The 25,748-nt window shown below is 42.2% G+C and overlaps 1 protein-coding gene across 1 annotated transcript in view; it reads right to left on the bottom strand.

Moving 5' to 3' along the window:
- hcn1 (hyperpolarization activated cyclic nucleotide-gated potassium channel 1) overlaps positions 1–25,748 on the bottom strand; it is a 44,193-nt gene that overhangs the window by 7,396 nt on the left and 11,049 nt on the right. Inside the window, exons 3-7 of the mRNA XM_088392044.1 lie at positions 16,535–16,696; positions 11,163–11,381; positions 9,525–9,671; positions 7,210–7,450; positions 3,889–4,053 (exon numbers count right to left, since the gene is read on the bottom strand). Of these exons, the coding sequence (XP_088248170.1) occupies positions 3,889–4,053; positions 7,210–7,450; positions 9,525–9,671; positions 11,163–11,381; positions 16,535–16,696 (934 nt within the window). The remainder of the gene's footprint in view (positions 1–3,888; positions 4,054–7,209; positions 7,451–9,524; positions 9,672–11,162; positions 11,382–16,534; positions 16,697–25,748) is intronic.

The raw sequence follows: 25,748 nt of genomic DNA, 5'->3' as shown, positions 1-25,748 counted from the left end.
AAGAAGCTGTATTCTACTCGCACAATCAAAAGCGAAAACTCAGTAATGTAATGTAAGAAAAACAAGATGGTGGCGGGTTGCATTAGTAAAGTTTTACTAATCTGCAGATTTGTAATCCAGGTGGTTGGTTATTTTGCAGGAAAAAAAAATATGGCATGTGAATGAGGCATGTTTATCTCCTGGATTGTCTTCCTTAATATTCGGGGGCTGGTGTGGATGGTTGAAATTATGTGTATGTATCCTAGTGCAAAAGAGGGAAAGGGAGGGGGACAAGAAGCTTTTGGAGGATGAATTTGGGGGCGGGTCCAACTAAGCCAGCCTCTACTGGTACACTATTTTTTTTTTTTTAAATTAAGCCTCTGTTCAAATGTTGCAACTGGAATGAAGTGTTTACCTGGTGCCTACTCGTCGGCCAGGACACTCTTGAAAACGAGATGAGCTCGTCTCAAGACGGACTCCTGGTCAGGTGATTTTTAGATAGATAAAAGATCATGTCAAATTTGCAACATGTTACTTTTTTTCTTTGTTTTCTTTTTTTTTTCCTTAAATAAGAGCAAGGCAAGCATGTAACCAAATGCAGTTCATGTCTTAATATATCAAGAGAAAGTGAGAGGAACGATACAGTCATGACAACGCACGCGTCTTCCCTTGTATGAGACAAACTCCCCTGTTTGGTGTTGGGGGTGGGCGGGACAGGAAGTGAAGCCGCTCTGAGAGATGTCACTCAGAGTGGGCGGCTGTCTTTTTTTTTTTTTTAAATACATTTATGATAGGAAAAAGGGCAAATGCAGATTTTCACTCAGATTAAAGGGCATCCTGTTGCGAAAGGTTACACAGAGACAAATTTAGACGCCTTACTCCAAAGTGAAGACTGCAACCCTGTCTCCTTGGACTTACATCGTTATACAACAATATAATGTACAATGTACGCTACCAACATGCATGGCTGTTGATGTCTTTATAAAAACACGACTATGCATTTTCACCCTAATATATCAAAATATATATGACAATAGATACATATTTTTTTAACGGCAAAATGATAACATATGTCAGTTTTAAAACATAAAAGCCATATTTTGACAAGAAAATTGCCTAAAGCAATTGACGATGCTGCCAACCTGCAGTAAAATCGATTACGTCCTCAATTAAACAGATCGTTTCTACGCCTGAATTGAAATTATTCATGAATATAAGGTTTTTTTTTCGTGCTTTCTTAAAAAAGACGACAGGCCATTAATCTAGGAGGGTGACGATAATTTAATGTCATGTTTTGTGAGATTAAATTATCATTTTTGAACAAATAACTGTCTCTGCTTTATCAGACACCAATCAGACATGTCATGCGTTTGAATAAATGAACGCCGTACCTCAACTAAACACCTTATTTCACACCCTCCCTTTCAACATGATTAGAAACAACTTAATAAAGGAATAAAAACAAAAATAGTATAAAATGCAGCATGCTTGGCAAGTTCTACGGAACATGCCCAGCATTTGTTGTACACAGACGTCATTCCGAGGAGAAAAGGTTGCCTTCATTACATGAAACACGCGTGTCGTCTTGGCTGAGTGCTGCTAATCAATGCGTGGTGTTGCACTGGAGCAGAGTGTCCTGACACGGTTACACTAACTCGGTGTAATAAGACCACCATCGGGTGTATTGATGCGCCTGAAGGACGCACAAATACAAGGATGTGACAGTGAAACGCAACAGGAACAGGTAGAAAACACATGACAGCTCCACCGCTGACAACATAATAGGCACATTGCAAACTTCCCATTAGAACAGAAAAAAGGCCGACCATTTCCCATTGATGGGTGTTGTTAAGACTGAAATCACCGCGTGCTATTTTTGAAAAGGCTACATATGACAATACACGGATACACAGTGTGCTTTGGTTGCTTGCGTGTAATTAGCCGAAAACAACGCGTATGGTCGGAAGAAGACGCCGGGCTCGGCTCCAGCGGCCCAGTCGAGCGGCACCGTGGGGAAAGCGGAGCCGCCGAGCCGCCGTACCTTTTCATGTTTGTGGGGTAAACAGTCTCCAAAAAGGCAGCTCAACAACAAAATGGCTCTTTCTGTGGTGCATCTCAAGAAGTTATGTCTGAGAAAGTATTTGCACATATTACAGTGGAACCTCTTAAGAATATAGAATACAATTTTTATGGAGAAGTGATTGAAATGTGGATTTACAGCATGTCGTAAATCACATTCTTCCGGGTTTTTATAGTTTTACAGCGCCCATTTGTTATTTCAACAAGACCAGATGTGTACAAGAATTGATTTCTTCCTTCCAGGTGGACAATTTAAAGATGGTTATTCACTATTGCAACATTTGATTCTTTATTGCTTCATTGAGTGCGCTGTCATAAATCAAGCACTTCTTGACATAAGTGCTATTCTCTATTCTCTCTATTTAAGGTAATGAAGTCCAGATTATAATCGCTTCCAGGTCGGCTTTGGACTTGTTTTATTAAAGCCATTAATCATTTCCACAACAGATTGTCAAAATCCAGATGTACATTTGATAGCTATTTTCTTATCTCTTTGATGAATTTTGATCTATTTTATTGTTTTATTGTCCGTGGTGTCATTAATTACTCAATAAATGACTTTTTGATCCAAGCTCTATTCTCTGTTGAATTTGATACCGGATTAATGACTATAGATTGTAAAACATAGATTTTCTTTATTGGTAATTTCATCTTTAATAGTGTTATTTTGTTTGTGATGTTATCAATACATCACAAGTGATTTTTATTCTCTCCAATTTAAGTTCGGATTTACCGAGCTTTTTTAATGGTATTATTTCAACCGATAATTATTTTGCCGTTTGAAATTCTGACAAGAGGAGTTCTTCAAATCCAGAAGTAGCTTGACAGTTGTATTTCTTCAATGGGCTCGGGTTTCAAAATGAGGGAAAAAAAAGAGATCGCAAAGGCCAAATGTACATTTTATTCCGTGTGGGTGGACATTTGTTTTTGTTTTATGACTCCCTGTCATTTCCTATGGGAACATTTGTATTGTACTTGACCTTAAAGGTTCCACTGTAATGGCCAATCAAAAATTATGGTAAAAACACAACTGAAAAATGAATGCCCCTAATGGAATTGCATAATTGCCATATTTATGTCATACATGTGCCCCTTTTAAAGTCATACCTTGTGTACTATTTGATGGCCAGGTTCTATAGAGGTATATTTGAAAATAAGGAAGCACCGATGTGGCTGAGTTTATAACCGGATTATTCTACAGCCTGAAGCGACTTCCTGTTTCCTGTCGCTGGCTTTGATTTAGTGTTTGCTTGATTTCGGGCAGGGGTGGGGAACCTTTTTCCTATTAGGGGCAATAAAGTCCTCCCAGGTCTGTACTGAATTTATTTTGAAAAACATGATGCAACAATCAAGCATAGTTTGTATCATGATGTATTGAGCATTTTTTTTTTCTTAGGTTCTATTTTAGGTTCCCCACCCCCGATTTAGGCCTTTCTATTCGGGGGGTAGGGTGCTGCTCATACCCAGGAGTGCAGATGAGTGGGAAGAGGGCCACACAACACATGCATGTGAGGTTAGCTTCCATCCACTCGCTGGCGTCCACCGAGGGTGGGCGGGGTCAACGTCTCCCCCCGACCCCCTCCGGGACGACGGCATGCTCTTCCTCCCCAGTTAATCCAACCATAAAGATTGGTTCTTTACAAGGATTAATGCTGGTTCCAACACGTGTGTTAATTCATCAGAACAAATGACAGCATAACAAGGCCATGCGGCACAAGATGGCGGACACGATGCTTTCATGGAGGGAAGACGGCAAACGTGTGACGACACGAGGGCACGATGACAGGCAAAATACAAGACAACAAACGGTCGGGACAGGAGAATCCTTACCGATGCGATCCAAGCGGTCGATGGCGACCGTTTCGAAGGCCCGCCGCATCATGGGGTACTCCTCCAAAACCTCGTTGAAGTGGTCCACAGACAGCGAGAAGAGGCGGCAGTAGGTGTCGGCCCGCACGCTGGCTGTCCGTCTACCTTTGGTGAGAAGGCAGATTTCTGCCGGACGACAGGAAACAAATATATTAAAAAATACAAATTGATTCAGGACACAAAATATATTTTCTGTGCTGTGATGCTGACCTAATGTTTATTCATCAAGAACAGAAATAACACCTTAACGTATTTTACGATGAATTTTTAGAATATTGATAAATAATAAAGCTACTGTTTGTATGACTCAGCAGACAACCATCTTACTAGTATTGAGAAGTTGCTCTGTGCTGCACTTTAATTGGCCAGTCTATTTTTTTGCAGGCTGCGGCTTAACTAAACAACCGTGACACATTAGCATGTAGATGAACCGTCACCGTGATGTTACAAAAGGAGACGTCGAGTGTAAATAAACTCTGTCACTTGCGCAACGCTGAGACCATTTATCATCCGCCGCACGGCTAATGGCCTCTCAATGCAATGCAGTCGGGTCCTGTCAGGCATCACGCCGCATCGCTGCATTGCACCATCCGAGCTGCCTCTTTTCAGTCTTTAGTCTTACCTACACGACGTGAAGGGAAAGAGCCGCTTTTCTTTTGCGCATCCACTCACCCAATACCACATGTCAGTAGGACTATATAATTTGTCATTTATTCACCGGGCAAATTGTAAATGAGTATTGATGCAAGTGTCGATACATTTCACTTTGGACAAGAGTGAGAAAAACTGCATGGCTAAGCTAAGCACATTTATTGCAATACATTTTTTGCACACAATAAGAAAATAAATAGAAAGCTATCAGAGCTTGGATTTACATGTATATGTGGTAGTATTTTGATTATTATTCATTACTTCAACCTCCTTTGTCTTCCATGGGTACATTAAGCATGTAAAACAATTCCTAGGATTTAAAGTTCAATTAGTTTCTGTTCGATACGCCCTGACAAGCTTTAGCCACGTTTCGTTCCCGTCCGTGTCTGAGAGAAAGCAACACTTCTTCTTTGTCTCAATTCAATCTTTATTACCAGAGTTGTGCTGTGATCTTTGGCGGGATCGTGTCGTGAAAAGAGAGCAGGGTGTGTGTGCGACATGTTGGAGCAACACCCTCACGCTGGGGCTGTGAACGGTGAGTGAGAGCACGGGCGGCAATGAAACGCAAGAGGAGCGAATGTCATTATTTTGAAGACGTGAGGCTTGAGGAAATTATTATAAAACTTCCTTTCAAATTTTTATTTTTAATTGTAAATGTGTATTTAGTAGAGACGTTTTAAAAAAATTATGTCTCCCCATTTATAATTGTTGCAGTGATATAATGCATTTTAAAAAAAACATGGAGACACTTAACCATCAACATTATGAACATTCATTGGCATTATCGTAGGGCCATGAGCAATTTCCCTTTTACTCACGATGCCTCTGTGCTCGGCCTGTGCGTCATTGGCCATGGTCGCTTTGTGACCTACTGTACTCCTCCATGTCCAGCTCATTAGTATGCTAATGGTGTCCTTTGGCTGCTTTTTGTTCCTTGCGCATCCTCCTCCCTTGGCTTTCTGTCTCGGCAGACTATTTCTCGCCCTTGCCGCAGCGGCGACACCGCATAAATCATCAATGGAAAAAGAAGAAGGTGCCTAGCTTCATTGGGCCAGCTGTTCCTGACCGACCGAGCGAGCGAGCGACCAACCAGGGGCTCGCTCATCCACACACACATGCGGGTGGCATGACCAGCTGGGCAGCAGGGCAACAGCTGGCTAGCTACAGGCAGAACACGGCAAAAATCAGGATAGTGCTCTTATCCTTTTTGACAAACACTCATATAAACTCCTATTCCAATGAAGTTGGGATAAAACCAGAATGCAGTGATTTGCAAATCCTTCAGTTAAATATACGACTATATATTTCATGTTCAAACGGATCCTTTACTTTCAGAGTTTTTTACAAAAACATCTGAACAAAATATGGTGTTCTTTAAAGTTTGGGCTATTTCGCTAAAATCATGTCACAGCACTTTACTAGGATAATTATTGGTGGAAAAAATGCATAATGTACAGGAAAGAATTGGTGCCATGTTAAAAAGAGGCCTGAAATGTGGCGAGTGTGCTGACGTCTATGGATGATTTGTCTGAATGAGCTGTTCTCCACACGGACCCTCAATAAAAAGCCCCACAGCTCGGCACAGCGACACCCGAACAGACACTTCCTGACAGCGCCCTCCTTAGTTTCCAACACACTGCTGCAAACAAAAAAGACAACCAAATTTCGCCCTTTGATTCTCGCCTGCGAGACATAAATCGCGCCACAGCGCAAGTATTCTTAGAATCCTCCGCCCGTCTCTATAGTGCCTGTCGACCTCGGTATAAAATATGCAGGCGCGTCTTAAAATAGGAAACTTTGCCGTCACGCCGAGATGACACGGATTTTGTCAGAGTAAACAAGAGACGGCGAGGTTGCAGCTGACATTTAAAACATGGAGGGTATCCACGCTGAGATGTGGAGAGAACAAAAAAGAACAGCAGAGAGGAGGCCTTGTTATTTATCCACAGAAGGAAAGTCCAATCCGCTTTTGTCAGTGCCAAGACAGGAGCATATAGAAGGGGGGGAGGCGGAGGGGGCTCGAGTTCATGCAATGTGTATCTGTGTGCGAGGGTGGGGAGGGGAGGGGGGAGGTTTCATCCTCTGTGTCCTCGGGGATGCCTGATCCACGCCTTGGCCCCCTCCGGCGCCCAGATGAGCGCTTACGTAACGGCAGAGGGGCTGACGAGCGGCCAACGCTGCCTAATGAGAGTCTCCATTAATTTGACTTCAAGAGGCATCGAACGCGCCGCCTCGGGCCGAACTCGATGTGCGTCACTATGTACACTAACTGTATCATGTTCGGGGAGCAAGGCAGTGCAGTGAGTTAATGTAGAGATGATGGATGACTTCAAGTAGTTCCTTTAAGCAAAAGAACTATTAATAAAGTGAGGGGTCGGACTTCAAGAAGACAAATGGGACCCCTTTGTGTGAATATAACCAGTTAATAATATTTACCTTGATTACTGACCCTATAGGCGTGTATGGAATACTTTTATGACATCGTAAGGGTTCTATCTGTTTACTTTAACCAGCCATTTATTTTAAAGGCAATGCTATAAGATGAGTTTAGCATTTATAAAGTTGTTGGGCGGAGGGCTCGATGGACTATAAATTTAAAATCGTACATCCAGCGGGTGTCCTTGGTCTTACCTCCGAAGTAGGATCCGTCAGTCAGCTTCATCTCCTTGTTGAACTTGGTGATGACGCTGGCGACACCGTGCTGGATGAAGTACATTTTCTTGCCGACGGTGCCCTCGCGAATGATGTAATCATTGGGCTGGAAGACTTCAAACTTCAACTTGCTTAGCATCCCCGTCACAAAATTGGGGTCGGCGTTTGCAAACAGCGGCATGGTGGCCACCAGCTTGCGGCAGTTGAAGTTGACAATTTCCTGGCGGGAAAGGGAAAAACAGGGACATGCGGCAAATGAGATCCTGAGAGAGATCTTCTTGGTTAGTCAAAAAAAAATAAAAAATACTTGGAAAAGCGCTTGCCGCTCCAGCTGCTATTATCAAGCGGCACAAAATGAACTGGACGCATATTGCTGCTTTATCCCTGCAATCTCTAAAGCGCTGCTGAGGAAAACATTTTGGCACTGCTGACAGATCTTGATGAGTTCTGCCCCATCCCGGACCTCCATGCCCAGCTGGAGATTAGGTGTTTGTTTTCCGTTTACCCCCAACGGGGCACCGATTGAAAGCTGCTCAGCACATGTGGTCGGCCAAGTCCGTCACCTCGCTTTTGCCACACTTGCGGCGTAATGGAACATTAAAAGAGCTACGCAACCTCTGGGGCTAACTACACAAGGGCTAGCCGCATGCTGGGGGCGACGACCTCAATCACGGAGCAGAACTAACGAATCGGATAGTAAGCGCTTTTCATGCTTCAAGGAGGCCCCTTGGCGGCGAACAATCTTTGCGTACACAATACCTATTTAAAGATTTGTCACATGCCAAGGGAATTGGACAGTCATGTTACATAATGTGCTCAACATAATAGTCAAAGATTAATACCCCACTCACTGAAGATCAGGCTGTTGAACCTGTGTGTTTTACTTGGCCTGTGCAAAATTGCGATTAATTTGGTAATAAGGATCAATTTGTAATATTGTTTGTAAAGGCAAAATAGTGAACTAATTGGCTGCAACCAGCTGAAGGAGGATTGAGGCAAAATTAAAAAGCAAAACGTTACGAATACTGAGGTAATATTTTTTTTCCATTTTTTTCCTATTGTTTTCCAATTGTCATCAACACTGAGTATTATAGAGATAAGTGCTTGTGAGCAAGCAGAAATACAAAATATAAATAATAGAAAATAAATCTATCGTGCATTAACACAGCATTTTCTCACGCTTATTCATAATATTGGTATCTTCGCTGTTTTGATGCTTCCCAGGTGGTCACACTTTGCAGGAGCCAGCAATGTCGGCGGTGGCTTTAATCTTGCGATAAAACAACATGCCAGATTCCCCGCATAGTCTGTTGAGTGGAGTGGATCCTCACTCCCACTATGACCCCCATGCTTCCTTCCAAATTTGGCTGGGAAGGCGAGGTGCCAACAACAGTCAGGTGGCCGTCAGCCAACGATCCCGACTCCGCTCTTGGATGTTACTGTGGGAAGTCTGGATTCGATGTACTTCAACGAGGCAAGAGAATCCTCACGGCCAAAATTTCCTGCCAGGGAAGTTCAAACTGGGCACGTCCATCAAATTAAGTATTTTGCGGTGAAATGATGACGTAAATGCTGGCGTGACTCAGTTCGTCTTTACTCGCCATCCCCACCGGGCAGATTTTATTGCGTGACGCTGTCACCAGGCAGATTTTGCCTACTGTGCATAGTAGACAAAAAGCCTGTAAGGATTTTCCGCATTGTAGGTAATAACCATAAATCCCCTGCGCGTCCTTCCTCCGCCGCAAGTGTCTGGGATCTGCGGCATTCGACCCTGCCAGCCAGCGCGCTTAATGGGTCTGCATGGGAGACAGTCACGAATGGCACGCTTGCATGCCTTTTATGACGCTCCTCGCCCATATCTGCCCAGTGTAATTACTCATCTAATCCTGTGGATATGAGGAGTCGCAAAGTAGGAAACTGATCAATGGCTTCGTCATCAATTTCGATCTGGCGTATACGATTCTGATTATCATCGATCTTTGCCTGTGTTAAAGTGAGACAAGTGCACTGTCGTTAGCGTTAGATTTTCCGTTCCGTTGTTCGCCCTGGTTTTAAAATCAATGCCGAAGCAATTCCACAATGTTTATTGAGGGGTAAGATTTTGGGCAAAATTAAATGCACCAATGTCAAAACTCAAATTACTCACAATTTTCCGCGGTGTACCGACTATCAGAATATATATTTTTTAATATTTGTGTGCACGCTGTAATGCAACAAGATGCCGCCAAAGGCTCGAACAACGGGAAAGTAGTAATAGGTGCATCCCTGATATTCAGTCATTTCTTTTTTCTCACCTCTTTGAGCGGGTCATTGAGTTCGCTAAGGATGTTGTCCTCGTCGAAGATCTTGCCCTGGTAGCGATGTTCATAGTAGTCGTGTATTTTTTGCCGCATGTCCGCCGGAAGCTTGTGGAAGGACATGTATTGCTCCACTTGTTTGTACTAAAGAAAAAAGTAGACACATATGAGTTTCCTTCCGCTTGTCTTTAGATTCTGCTCCTATAACTGAGGCTCACTTCCCGCCAAAGGTCATTGGCAGTTCAGTTGTTCGCATAACTAACTTTCAATTCAGGCCATGGTTTTTAGAGTGGTTCACATAATTGACTTTGGATTAAGGTCATTGCTAATGCAGTTGTTGGTGAAGCACAGGTTAGGGGAATTAGCAAGCATGACACAAGCAAGCCTGGCCCTCGACATGAAACTGGCACAGGATGCAAAGAGACTCACAAGGCGTCTCTCATTGATTCTTCTCTCCCGGCTGCAGACATTTGATAAGAGCTCAGGTCATTGTTTATTAGATGGAGAGAGGGTGAATTTATTTGGAATGTGGCTCAGGTTGTCCATCTGGACTGGAATGACCACGGTGGAACACCAAGTCATGGGAAAAGAAGCAACGTGTATAGCATCCATAAACCCCAAGATGCTAGTTTATAGTTTCAATTTTGAATATGATTCATATTAATATGCCACAACTGGACAGTGAAGACAGCCTTCGCAGCCCCTCTAAAAGTGTCAAAGCCCAGAATGAGATGTCAGGAGGCTGGAATGGATGAAGCAGATTTATTGTAGAACAGATGCACTGTACATCTACGCTGAGTAAAAGGCATGTCGCTGATTCAGTGATTTTGAGTGTTTGCTGTGGGCGACCTGCTGTCATTAATATTCACTAGAATGCACTGTGCCACTGATGTGTGAACCAATGAGCAAGTACATTTCCACACTGATGTTAACATTGACGTTAAGGATTCAGCGATTAGCAGGCTAGCTTGCAGTGTTTACGTAGATGCACTATGTTGTTTGTGAGGTCAATGTACGGCTTTTCGCGTAATCTCTAAAAGGGTCAATGCGGTCCTTCTTTTTATTTTACATTTCTTTGTGATTCAATCCTAATCTTAAATCCATACACAACAATAATCTCTGCACGACTGATCTACGTATGTACATTGAGCGGCGTAGTTGTTACGGGGTTGTCGGGGTTATCTGATTGTTGCGTGCGAGCACAAAGCGCGCATCCGGAACATCCGCGTGTTCTGGGAAAAGCCAGATGGTAGCTTTTGGCTGCAATTCTAGATAATCATCGACTGTATGCACATCATCATAAGATGAATACAGACATGAAATAATCGTGAATATCTATCGGTCAATCGATCACCCATTTAATGATCCATCCATATAAGCAACCACCGCTGCGCAGCTCCTTTATTGTTGCTGAAATTAGTTTTGATGGGGTGGGACATGAATGAATAATACTTTAAGAGCATCTCAGCTTTAATTAGCATTAGCTTTATGGCGCTAATGTGATTATGTACATCAAAGGGGGCCAAGAGGGATTAGCGCAAAGTTACGTTAAGTCAGTAAACAGGATCTAGGTGAAAGCGCTCGTCAAATCGGGCAATTTGGAATAATTTGACCCTGGGATGATTTCCCGCTTACCTTCTCTTGGTACTGTCGTCGCGAAGAGTCCAGCGACTGGATGAGGGCGGTGGCGTGGCCCACGAACATGGCGTAGCACGTGGCGCCCACGATCATGCTCAGCATGGTGATCCAAAGGTCCGACATGCTCACCGGTGCCCGGGCGCCGTAGCCGATGCACAGCATGTGGCTCATGGCTTTGAAAAGGGCGTACGAGTACTGCTTGCCCCAGGACACGTTCTGCCAGGACGGGGAAGGAGAGAGAGAGAGAGAAGGACGAAGTGGAAGCAAAGTTATTGTGTGGCCGAGCTTGTCGTTGATGGATCACTGAACTTCCACGCACGCAACAACCTCGCCATACCCTTTACTACAAATACTCCCGCTTGTTTCTACCTGCTTTCATTGGCTCCCCATTTGCCGAGGGGTGAAAACCAGTTCATGTCGGCAGAGCCAAAAAAGAATAACTTGCATTATTTACACATCTGAGGCATCTTTTTTTCCTCCTTAGAGAAGCAGGAGAAAGTCTTCTCTTCCCTTTTTTTTGCTCACTCATTGCAAAAAAAATTGCCGGAGGATTCAAAGCAACCTTTGTGAGAGCTCAGTTCAGCGGGTAAGCAAAGTGTCAACATTGCACATTTTGCGATTTCTTCAACTTTCCCTTGGGCACTTAATCAACAACAACAACATAAAGGAACTAAAAATCACAGCCGCGCATGACTCATGCTGGATTTGTACAAAAACTTAAGCGAGCTCAGCTTGGTTAATTTTTTTTTCTTTATCCCGTTTCGATTTACTTTGTATTATCTGCCACGTATTAAAGATAAACACAAGATGCATTTTTATATGGTCGCCCACTTTATTTTGTGAGCGGATTTACTGTGACGTAATTTAAAAAATGCACTTCAGGCTTTCAACGTTACTTCAAGACAGAAAGCTTTACTTATTTCTCCCTTTTTTTTTTTTTTTTGTATACAACTCATTGCCTTTATTTGGTATCGTTCAAACCTGCAGATGCCCTGGACGGCGATTGTCCGTGCACACATCATCCGAGGGCTTAGTCATGTATCATATCAGCTCAAGTGAGTATGCACTTAAACATGGAGGATTTAGTCACGGGACACCTCATTCTTATAAAATGCAGCGGGCATTTTGACAGGGTGACCGCCATTTCTCTCTGGTGCCACAAATAGCATGATAATAGTTCCCCCGTCCCATGTGGTATTTTTGCAGCGATGTGCCCAGCTGTGCGTATCATTTTTATTGGCCTTGTTGACTTGTCATCAATCAGACTAAAGCTGAGCAAACTCGGTGAGTCCACATGGAGCGATAAGAGGCCAAGTAATGGCGGGCGGGGCCAGCGTTGGTGCAAAGAATGCATGTAAAACCACGGCTGAGCACAGTTGTGGTGGGGACCTTTGATATACTGTATTTTCTTCGATAGAAAGCAACCCCTGCCTCAAAATAAACACCCTCAAATAGATACCTTCCTTTTTTTTTTTTATCAATAAAAAGGGTAGTAAATGTTAGCACTTAGTTAAACACATGGTTTCCTCCAAAATAAAGCGCAATCATTTTTACAAGAGCACTACTGGAAGAATATTGCTGGTAAATTATTTTTTAAACTCAATATCAGCAGATTTTTTAAAAATATTCTGTTTATCTTCTTTTTCCCACAGTTAAAATATTGTATCATAAGTTGTGCTGTGATTCCCACCCGTCGCTACCATGTCCCAATCAGGATTATTAATATTCATGTTATTATTATATTGGACGCCGTTCAGTCCAACTGGGGATTTTGCAAGTGACAAAACTCAACAGTGATTCATCATGACTCATCACTTTTCATCTGCTCATTAGGAAACATATTAGAACATCATTACCTCATTACATTTGCCGTTTCTTTGGCTAAAATCTTTCTTGCTTGTCCAAAGTCCCTCTAAACATATTTTTCTCTTCTATGTCATGAAGTGCAAACACTGAATATTCCATTTTGCACAAAGGCCGGAACACAAAATGCAGTCGACCATATTGCCGGAACAAATGGCATTTGCGAGGTCGTGAAGTGTCCTTTGCACGCGTTAGCGGAATATTTGTGTTGGCAAAATGTGTTTGGTTGGAGAAGCAGGGAAATATTTTTTATTTATTTTGCTCTGAGGTGCCTCACAGCACCTTTTCACCCTGCTGTCGTGTGGACAAAGAAGAGCTGCGTTGGCACCGTGTTGTGCATTGTCATCGCTTTGTCATACATTTGTGTTTACACTGCGGGTTTGTGACAACCATATTGTAAATAATACTGAGTGACAACATATAGACTGCTATGTTAGCTTCTCGGGCTAAGTGCTCGTTAGCTAACTGCATTTTGGCAACACTTCTAATTAAAGAAAAAGGGGGCAGCAATAGATTATTTGTGCATAAAAAGAAACAAAGACTTTTCTATTATGCAATACTTTTTGGAAGAATTTCCTAAATGTGAGCCAAACACACTTATTATGTTGAAATGCTAATTTATAAGGCTTCAACACTTGTACTGCACACACTGGCTATTACATGGCAGAGTTCCCACCTTACACAGGCCAGAAAAACAAATGCAGTTATTTTTCACATCACTGCTTTTAACTAACCTAATTTGTATTCATTTTTTCCCCCGCCTTTCGTGAGCGAGCCCTGCATCATGACGAGGCCAATCATATACTTTGTTCCTATTGATTTTGCTTCATCAGTCAAACGGCATGATATTTTTCATCTGTGAATCATCGGGAAGAATCGAAGAGATTGAAAGAAATCCCTCGTCACGTAATGCTCGGGCACCCATGCTTTCGGGGGGGGGGGGGGGGGGGAACAGTGGTAGTGACTCATTGGTGTATTAACACATTTCCAAAACACAGCTTCCGCTAGAAGTGGGGCGCCTAACAAATGAGGTGAACGCAGCAAATGTATTCAAGCGGCTTGTTCTAATTAAACACCACATGGACGCTGCCAAATGAGCAACGTGGTTGAATATTCATCCGGTAGCTCAGCCTCGGCTTACAAAAAAGTGGAAGGCTGACTTTATTATCACGCAAAAATCATCTGAATTCAAATCCCAATTCTTACCATTTTCCAAATTATTAAACATAAAATCTCCCTTTATGCTTCCGAATCAGTACATAACAGTTGGACTGACTCAATCATATAAAATGCGGCAATCTCTCACATGAGTGGCAAAAACAGACAAGTGATGCGCCATATTCATTTGTCCAATTACATAATCAAATGGGGAGGGGGGGGGGGATGCCAAGCTGTTCTAACAGACAGCATACAGAAGGCAGAGAGGACTTTGACCCCATGAGGGAGGAAGTGGACAGCTTTGCAGTTCCAGACGCTGATTCGAACTGTCTTTTGGGATGTTCAGCAAAAACTCTCTCATATTCCTGCCAACATCTTATTTACTGACATTATTTGGCTTCGGCTAGTTCGTGAAGAGGATGACCTTCTGCGCTTTGCTTCCCACTCGTACTGCCGCTACAGTCTTTGATTAGCACAAAAGGTTAAACCGCGAGACAGAAATGAGAATCGGTCCGCCGTCAACTTTCAACGCGATAAAAAAGTATGGCCTCTAAAGACGCTCGCTGCTTATCCGAGACACCCCCCAAAAAAAAAGAGATAAACAAAAGTGATACCCGCCATGTTTGATCATGTTTAAGAGAAGGCCTTTGAAGACGCTTACAAAGTTTTGGACAAGCGTCCTTAACTGTATACACAGTCATGGCAACGGGCCCCATCAGCCTCCCACCTGACAGCAACATTATCTTGTCTACTGATTAAGTCAATGCCAGCGCTCGAGAGTAAGAAGCTACTCTAAGGCCATTAGTCAAGCTGATAACACCCCTACAGGCCCACTCGCCACTATCGCCAGTCCTTGCTGGCCCGGACGTTCCTTAGTGCCGGACATGATGCACCAGGTCAACAAGACCGATGGCGCAATCGTGGAGTCTGCTGTTCCACTCCAGTCCTCTTGGTGGTGTTGTTAAACGCAATACAGAGTAAAGATGCACATTGAAGGATATTTTCCCCGATAAACTCGACTTGATCTTTCTGAATGTTCTCAAACTAAATTTTTTGCTTCTTGGCAACTTGTTATTTTTACTTTTATTACTGCCCAGTGTCAATCAACTTCCCATAGGTGACATATTCTTGCTCTTTTTAAATAGCAAGATCAAAATCAAAAAGGTTTGTGGTTCATATAATTGTGTGAAACACGAGGCGACTATTCTGACATCCTAATATAGGTTGATCATACAAGCATCACACTCTCGCACCGTGTGGGCTTCTATAAATAGATAGGTGTGCCATCATGGCTGTCTGAACATGACAACGGATTTTTTTTCTTTTTCTGCTTTTAAATCAAGGAGTCTACAATGCAGCAAGAATAAAGTGCCCATAAGAGAACAACGTTGCCATATCACAAGAAACAGGAGGAACTTTGAAATACGACAATATTTTGTATCTAATATACATGTATATCGACTATGGGTGGGAACTTTGCAAGCATTAAGCTGTAATTGTGCAAAAAATGAGAACAAAGAATTTTGGGAGGAATTTTTTTTTTTTTTTGCTGTGGCCACTTACTAGAATTAAAATATACCACGATTAACATGATTACAAAATATGATTCGAAATTATGATCAAATCTTTGCCCTCTGATTTTTAATGTTTATTTAATTGCATAGGGGGCAAGTTGAAGTGCTGTTATGACCACTCCTGCCTGAAAGTGGAATAAAAGCTATTTGAACTTGCGACATGAGGTCTCGTTGGAAAACCTCCCGTCGTGGCGAAAGTACTCGATGCAAATGAGGCCTCGCGGGGTGCAGCTAATTAAGTCTTTTACGTGATTCTGTATTGATCTGCAGCGGGGTAATAAGGGAGATTTATTCCGAGCGAGAGGTGCAGTGCAAATTTTAGGGTTGTTTATTCGGCTCTTTGGTTGACTTTGACGTAGTTTAATAATGTGTAGCCTTTGCATAGTTTTGTGTGGTACATAATCAGAACGAACCGCGGCACACAAAACAATTCCCGCATTTGTTTTTGAGTGAATCGGTTGGTTTGGGCTGACGTGAAAAGAAAAGAGCTGCGACGCTGAGGAGAGCTGACGTTTGCACCTTAAGCCCGGATGCCTCGCAACAGTCGCTTTGCATGTGGTGGGTTTGTCAGAGGAAGAGGAGGCAGGGGACGGCCCGAGGCGAGCGTTTACGTTCCGCATCGCCTACAAGACGCTCCGTGTGATCGAGTCACTCCGAAGAGGCGGAAAACAGTCCCAATGGACACCGAACACTAAAACAGCTCAATCCACGCAAAATAAATTTCATAAGATTTTTGTACCTTGTGACGAAAAAGAGTAAAAGCATGATACTTACAACCATACCGTTTAGCGACACCCAGCAGTCCGGCGGGAAGTCTTGGAGCAGAGGCACCAAGTACTGGAGGCAGCCATCCCAATGGCATAGCAGCAACATCATGCCTATTAAGTTAAATATTCGTACCACAGCGCTTGCCAGGTCATAGGTCATATGGAAGATCTGCAAAGAGAAAAAAAGCAGACATTTTAGTTAGGTTGCTTCAGAAGCACAAGTAATGCAAAAAATCAAATAAATCTCAGGTTTTCCCATTGAGGATTTGCTTGAGTTTGAGCTAGCGCGCTCGCAGATGTTGAGCTGTGCATAATTCAACATGGCCGCACTCCAAAACAAACAAGCTTCAATAAATATAAATCCAGTAGGATATGTAAATACTTCAGACTACTCCATTTTATTGATGGATTACGTACGTAGAAAGAAACAAAATTGGAGTTACAGACTCAAACCCTGGCATCACTACCCACTATCTCATAATAAGCTCATAATTGAGAGCCCTTTTTAATTCCAGGTTAGTTTTTCCATAATTCCTCGAACTGTAATCATTAAATATGGACGTAATGATCGCTGATTGGTGCACTTGGGTAATAAACCCGTCGCATTCCAGGATCTACCGAGTGAAATATTTCCCCTAATTGCAATCTATTTTTAAAGTTGATGCTTTTCCATTTCCCCTTAAAGAGCCCCTTTTAATTAATCACGGCTGAAAAGACGCTTAATTGAGCCTCTTTCGTTCCTTAAGTGGCGAATTTTACATTCACCTCCAAAACGGTGCCAAAAAAAAGTGATCAATTAAGAATTTTTCACACATGGAATTAGATAAGATACCGTCCAATTTATAAAACTTGGAGTTTTCAACACTTAATAAAAACAAAATGCGACCAACGCAGGTGGTTTCGAATCTTTTTGAACGGCAATCCCCTCTAATGCGGTCCATTGTGTCCTGTAACCTTTCTGCAACAAAAGGACAGCAACCACACACACACCCAGTGAGAAAAAGAGAGAGCGAGATAGACAGAGAAGAAGAAAGAAGAGATGAGAGAGAGAGAACAAGAGGGCTGGGCTGATGCTCAGATCCCTCCATGGTTCAACACTTCCACTGGGACATACAGTGCGCTGCCCCGCAAGGCTAAAATTAGCCACTAGCATATGCCAGAGGAGAGCGCTCGTCTCCAATGCACCCTGAATCTCTTCGGCTGTCTTTTATTCTTAATTTAGCAGAACGCTGTCTCTCTCTCTCTCTTGTGCTTGCTCGCTCCGTTTGCCTTCACGTTCATCACTGAATGATGACTTAATGAGATGGAACAACTGACATAGAGAGAATAGAAAAAACAAAAACAAAGAAGGAAATTTAGGACAGATATTCCTCAATGTTTCCAACTCACTTGAGAAACAAGAGAAGGTTCTTTGTGATTCAGTGTAATGGCCACAAATCTAAAAATTAAATCGATGCTTTTATTTTCTCTTGGCTAATGTACTTAAAGGCTGTTTAGCTAAAAGAAAATGGCAGTTGATTTATATGACAAAAGTGTTTCCAAGCCTTAAATAGCAAACAGTAAAAAACAAATGTCAAAAGTTAAATGCTCATAATGGCCCTCGGAATATATTCGTTTTGATTAGCGGTAATTAAAGAATGATTCAGTGGTGTGGAATTGATTGTTGACGCATCTGGTCTTGAGTCAATGGGGAGGTCAAATTCGAGTGCACTACTTGAGAAAACCACTAGAGGCAGTAGTTTGTTGCCAAAAATACATGACAGCATCTACATTTTTCTTTGCATAGAGATTGATTTAGTGCTGTCATAAACCAAACAAGCACCTTTTAAAAAAATATCGCTGCCTCTGACGGAGTGCTTTTTCAAACTTATCATTCCTCAAAAAAGAAAACTACGACGTGAATAAAATGGTGCCACCATTTTGGAAGATTTACGGGTCAATGAAAGGTTGCATATGAGGCGACGGGAGGATTAGCTTGAAAAATCTGCAACATGTTTATCCTTTCATTGTCATGTAAATATGTTCGGAAGAAGGTAAATTAAAAAAAAATAAACATCTTTAATGCAAGGAGATTCTCCATAAAGATGTATGAAGATCAGACCAAAGTTCACAAGTGGGTGTAAATTGAGAGCGAGAGTAAGCTTCTTTTTCAAAGAGATTTTTCACAAACTTCCCAAGGATAGATTTGCTGGAAAGCCTCGCAACCTGTGGGTCATCCTTCCCTGAGGACGCCAAGGAAAGATGTAGAAACTCATTAGTAGCATGTGGAATTTTGTTTAGCTTGCGGTTTTGTGGGTTCTAATAATAGCGGGAGTTCTACTTCACAAAGGGTTTTGGATCAGTGGTCTGGGTTGGGCCAGTTTGGTTATGATGAAAGTGTCTATTAGGGAGTTTTCACTTTGGAAACTGGGGAGCATTCATTTGTGGAGAAAGGCTAACATTGCTAAAGTGTTTTACAGATCTAGCTGGGGGGGAGTAGCATTAAAAAAATCTGTTTTTTTTCTCCACGAGGGTTCGTTAATCGGACAGAATGGTGAACGAGAGGTTAGTATGTCTGCCTCCGTTTCATCCTGCCATATGAGCGTTGAAAATTTTCACCTGCAGCTCCACTGTGGTTGTTTTTAAAGTGCTCTATAAATAAAGTAGAGACTGGCATAATTCGTTATAATCAGTTCATCAAATATTTTCAATCAAATCGATATCCTCACACAAATATAACATCGAGGTGGCATTGAGAGGGAGCCAAAAGCACGGCCAACACCCCGGGCTGGCATCGGCAAAAATACAGGCTTATAGTGCGTTCCGCTTCAGTTTGACCAGGGGCAAGGGCAGAGGTCAGCATAATCCTCTAATACAGCAGAGACAAAGAGCCAAGATGTGATGTGATAGCAGCAAAGGGTCACACGGCGGTGCAGGCCGGCCAGCTCGCTCCCGTCGGGAGGACTTGCGCCAGCGTAGTGCATTGTCGGCACACAGTTTATATAAAACATGCTATCGTGCAGTCCAACATAATATTTTGTTTTCCTTTCCCAAAAAAGCGAAAAAATATTGATATAATTGTGGAAGACAATTAGCAAAGCATTCATTTATGCATTTTCAATCGGACTTGAGTGACCTCTGCTTGAGGTTAGGGGGGGGATTAGCGAGGGACTAATTTAAAGGGATTAAATCCACCATCCAACAGCTATTATGTTGAAGGATGAAAAAAAAAAAGGCCTCCGGCAAAATCTGCAATTCTGATGTTTTAAAGTTGCCATGGGAATTTCATTTTCTTGGATTTGCCTTACCACAAATGGCAGTTTTTTTTTTTAGTACATTTGTCTCATCACAATCATTTGTCAAGCTTAATCATAAAGCATTGCCAGAACAATAACACAGAGGAAGGCTCGAGAGTTCAAAGCAACTTCCTGTTTGCTTAAGGAAACTACTTAGCATGCAAATGAGTCTGGAAAAAAAGGAAGAGACAGGACAAAAAGCTCAAACTGCATCGACGTTATGAAGCCCTGAGAGGAAGAAAGAGACTTCATTAAGAAGCAGATGGGTGATGGATGGTGGAAAACAAGACGCTATCTAAGCGCCTAAAATAAAAGCGCAACATTAATATCATCTTGAAGCACAGCCTTGAACAAATATTTGCTTCTTGGCATCCAGCCATGTATAATTTGTGAGTAAAATGTTCTTCAACAGAATTTATCAAAGATGTTACGAAGGGATACAAAATGGTCGCCATGTAGAAAAATCAAAGTTGTGTACACAAATGAAGTCATCTTTGAGGATTGAAAAGTAAAAAAAGTTGTGTTCCACGTTGCATGTCCTCGTACGATGCACATCAGAGCGGCGCGGCCCGTTCGCTCTTTCCCGCCGCGTCACCAACTCGCTGTCTATTTTGGTCGTGTGAGCGTGATAACCTCGACACTTGTGTTCTGCCTTCATAATCTGCAGCGAGTACTGTTTCCGTGTAGTTTGGAGCTATTGCATTGGTAATGAGCGCAAGGCGCGGATTAGGTTTCGACACTGGTGGGCGGCATCCACATGCAAGGAAAACCCGAGGCGGAGGTCATAATGGCAGTAAAATCGATTCAATCTAGCCTTGGGGTGGGCAACCTACGGCCTGTGGTCCAGATATGATCCCATGAAGCATTTTGAAACTCTTGTGATTTAGCATTAAAAACATAAACTTGCTATCGACAGAAAATTCTCATAATACAGAGTTTTATAATTTTACAATTTTTGAAATTACTCAGTTCTTTATTTTACTAAGAAGAAAAAAGGACTTAAAATGTGAGCTTTATGCTTGGAGGATAATAGATGAATTTTCTTGTAATATTTCAACTTTAATCTGTGACAATTTTTCCTCACTAGGCATTCATGTTTTATTTGTGTTTATTAACCCCAAAACATATGTTATTTACACTTTTGTTTGATGTAGCTTCATAAATCTCCCGTCTCTTTGGGCACCTGACAACTCATGGGCACAACGGGAAGAAAAGCGGAGAGGAGACAGATGACGCGAGATTTGTGTGGACATATTGTCTCAAAAGCTGCCAGCAGGCCCGAGAACAACTGTTTTCCCACTTGACCCATTTTCTCACTTGCAATTGTTACGCAAGTTAGTTTCGGTACGCCAGTTTGACAACATCATCATTCCAGGAAGTCAATTAGAGTTCTTTGTGCGTCATGCAAAACATATTGCAAAAATACTCGACCTAGTAAGAGGTTCTTCCTTAGCCCATTTGCAGTCATTTTAGAATGTCAATATTAAATGTCAAATAAAGGCCAAATAAGTCACTTGAGGGATTCTGTGGAGGGGCGGATTTATTTTTCAAAATAACATCATCTAATGAGCAAGAGCATTATGGAAAATGGATGCTTTGCTGTCATGTCCATAAGATAATGCCTAATGTATGGAAAGTAATTTTACCCTCACATTCTTTTATAATTCTTATAAGAACCGTGACCCAAAAATGTCTCGCCGAACAAAACTTCAGCAAATAAATACAGAAGTGCTGTTTTTGCAAATATGTCTGTCACTGAGACAGAAGAAGAAGGGAATGGTTTGAGCCTAAGTTGTGTTTGTGCTAAGGAGGCAGTCTGGGTGGATTAGTGCCCATGTGAGAGCAGGAGGGATTTGACTGGATTGCACAAGATGACCCGCTGTGCTCATGTTAACATCAGGAAGATGAACCCTTCCTGCCATCGTTTACACAAGAACAGAAGCATCCTCCAGGGGGAGTGCATGGGGGTCCCGCGGTATGACTCCAGTCAAAGTGGTGTGGATCGACTCTCTGCCCATGGGCAAAATTAGTTTAGCCATCCATATAGAGTTGTGTTAGTACTGAAACCCTGATTTAGTGAAATGATTTTTATAATGTAACCATTTCTATAAAATGGCAAATTATCTAATGTTGATCATTACCTTTGCATCAGGGCAACTTAATGGTGTTTTGATTGGTGCAAAGAGCTAACGAGAATGAATAAATGATGATGATGACAAGGGCCATGTTGGCAGATAGATGGAGGCTGCTTGAGCAAATCAAGCGCAACATTAACTCTTGGGAAGTGAAAACGCTAATAGGCGTCATTACGCGACGGCTGCCGAGACTAGCGCTACTCGTCTTAATCTGATAATAAAACAACGAAAGGCTCGTGTGGGGAATCTGTTTACAGTGCAAACATCAGTAGGAATGCAGAAACCCCCCTCGCTAACTTTGACCCCCCCCCACCACCACCACCGTTGAACAAAAATAAACCAGATTAGCCTAATCGCCATACTTATCACTTTAGCCCGCCCTACCAAGACCATAGCTGTCATCCATCTGCTTACTGTTGCATGTACACTAGGAAGCAGAATGGGTCGGGGTGACTCGGGATATCCCACAGTCGATTAATTCTTCACAATTTATGCTGGTTTGAATGTGGCAGAGGTTGCTTCAGATTAGAATGGATATTTGGAGGGTCATCAGAAAATTCAAATTTAGTAGCAATCTGGACAATTTGAAATTGATTCTAAAATGGTTGTTTCTTCTGTCTTTATTTTTGATTGCGGGGTTATGCGCGACATCCAGATTCCTTGCTCTGAAGTCAAACACAGTCGGGGGCCTAACAAGAACATGAAAACGTGCGTTATTGAGCCTGCGAGCGCAAACAAACATTTTCACATGTTTTGAGGAAGGGGAAAGCCCTCCAATTGGAGATTTATTACAATAATGATGCTATCATTGGCTTTAGACACGGAGGGATGGATCCAAAATTAAAAATACATATACGCTGGGTTCAGATGCTAAAAATAAAGCAGCGGCTGCTGGACGACAGAGCAGATGTTGATGGAGTGTGACTGCTGAGGGGCTGCCGAAACACTTACATCCCCGCAGGCCAGATAACAGAAGAGTGCGTCCTTAAAAAATAACAAGCCGTACACGATTGCTTTTGCCCTTCCTGAGAATGTTGATCATTACGTTTCTAAATCAGTTTTTATCAGTATTATTTTTGTTTTGTTCGCATATTGCGTAAGACTCTTCCTTCCCCTTGCTGTCTGTCTGTATCTGGCTCTTTCTCCTGACTGCTCTGCTCTCCGACGCTAAATAACAGGAAACAAGAGACGGATATAGCAAACATTACACATTGAAGGAGATGTATCGTTAAGAAATCTGTGCGAGATTGCAGGTTGATGAATTGCGCCTTCGTGCAATTGCATTTGAGTCACGTGTTTGACAAGAAAGTGGATCAGACTGCTGAGTTAGCTTCTTGTGGTAGCCGCGCACTGGCTAGCTGCCATATGCTTGTCTATTTTGATAAAAGGGACATGCAATTTGTAGGTAGTATATTGAAATTAACCATTTTTGATGCCAAATTACGCTGTCATGCTCGGCCAACACTGGGTCACTCGAGATTTTGAAAATGTAGCTATCAGTTTTTGAAGGGCCTTGACTTGAACTGTTTAAATTTTACAAATGTTACATTTTTGGCACAGCAACACAAAGGGCATTCGGGTTCAAATCTACATGGCTTCCAAAAAGAGAGGAGGAAAAAAAAATTGGAGTCTGTCAGGCGGCAAGCGTCTGGGATCTTCCGCCCCTCAGGGCCTAAGAAGAGTGAGCTGCCCCCCATCAGCGAAGCGAGGCAAGTGAGAACGCCACTTGAGGCGCGTTATGTTCATCGTCACACAGGCGTGCGCTAAAATGCGGACGACAAGGGAGTATAAAAAAAGAAAAAAAAAAAAACGGACATGAGGAGTCCATCACGAAACAGCGTTATACGGTACATGCGCCATAAATGCCATGAGACTGTATTCTACTTAGTGACAGTGTGTCTTTATATCTTAAAGGGAAAACAGCAGGAGGGGAAACGATGGATTATAACACGTCTTCATGGGGAAATAAAAAAACGGCAAATGTTAATGTTCCTATTCATATAATTGGCGGAATAAGAAGATTATGCCATCACTGGCGGAACAATTCTTGAACTAACTTGCACCCCCGCCAAAAACAACATCATGTAAATGACACAATGTGCTGAATACATACATAGAACATTAGTCCTTTCCTCACACAAATTCACTTATGTATATTAATTTTGGGGGGGATTTGAACAAGAGACCAATTCAATTTTGCACAAAATGTTGAATTAAACAATATGGCTTAACTCAAAACAACTTTGGAATACAGCAATGGCAAAGTATCACCCACCTAAGGCACAAAGTGTGCTTAATTTAGTTAGATTTTATACAAATATATCTAATTGCGCAATCAACAGATAAAATGTTTCTTGGTTTCATCAAGAAGACTTTGCGAGTTGACAACATGCCGACCACGAGGGGAATTTAGAATATACTTTGAAATTTGTTTCTTTTGTCATGCCTCATTATATGAAAATACTTTTGCCACAATCGAGTTTTAAGCTCAAAATCATTACGAGTGAAGAAATGCTTTGATCCGACTCAAAGTCACGGTGCGGAATTAAATATTCCAATAGTGACTGAACACAGAAATTGTTTTCAATTCAATGCTGAGCACCAAAGCACAACAAAGTACCTCAGGTGAACCACTCAGTCCTAAAAACTATATTCATTCAAAAAAAAATAAAAGTGAATGTAAAATCCAAGCTTTTAACCAGTAAGATGACAAGATGCAAACATGGTTGCCGTCTTTTGAAAAAAGCAAATGGCTGCTCGGCTCTCACAGTTGACACAGTGTAAAGAAGATGCCCGTGGAGCTTCTGAGCTCTGATGAAAAATGTACGACTGCGAAGAGTGGTGAGCGAGTCACTGTTGCATACAAGAGTGCTCTGCACCTTTGGACAGCACACTTACTCCCGAGCAATGAAATAGTATCCCTTTCTGCACTTTAAGCAAAGCTGTATCCATCAAAGTGTAGCCGGCCTTTCAGGACCAAATGGAAAACTTACCAGGTAAGTGTAGCTCCTCAGTAATAATGTCATACATATATTTTTTTTAAATACCCAAAATTTAATCACCTGGCATATTTCAGGGGGGCGGCAAAGCCCTAACGGTCCCCCCCTAGCTCCGCCAGTGTGTGCCGTAAAAAGGAATGAGAGCCAATTAAAAAATGCCATGAAGCTGCGTGTTGCTTGTTTGTACGTGTCGGTCACGACAATGAAAATGAGTATAGATCAAGTACGTCATCACATCATTAAACTTGTACCTCCCGGTGAAATCAGACCTTTTGTTTGCTGTGACGCACAATTACAACGATGACGTCACCCACCCACCAACTTCTTCTTAGCGACACATTAAATACACACAAGCAGCTGCAGCAGCAGCCTCCGCTGTTTTGCTCCTCACGATGTCAAAATCTATGCTAACGCACCAGTGAGCTTATTGATCGGGGAGAACTGGTCCGATTGTGTGCGACTGGTTATTGATTAATTATGTCTGGGTGATACAAAGGTAAACAGACCACCTATCTATGTATGGCACTTGCATTAATGGGCTTTAAAATGGAGATTTCAACAGGGCTTGATAGAACGAAAACATGAGTCAGTCTTGTATTTAAAAAAAAAAAACAAGTCTTAAGTCTACTTTATCTAATGTACTGCCTCTGACTTGACGGACGTACATGCACACGGCTGATTGAAGAAACGAATTACTCGACGCAGCGTGGTTCCTCAGGAGAATTCAAAAGTTGTTCGTATTGATCTATGTTGCCTTTCAATTCAATCGGTGCAAGTTATTCCACTAGCTTGGTGTTGTTTGAATTCAACCT

This window comes from Syngnathus floridae, chromosome 12 (assembly GCF_059516105.1).
Source record: "Syngnathus floridae isolate MCC-2025c chromosome 12, RoL_Sflo_1.0, whole genome shotgun sequence".
NCBI classification, from domain to species: Eukaryota; Metazoa; Chordata; class Actinopteri; order Syngnathiformes; family Syngnathidae; genus Syngnathus; species Syngnathus floridae.
The sequence above is the reverse complement of the archived record's forward strand: the minus strand, read 5'-3'. Positions and strand labels throughout refer to the sequence as shown.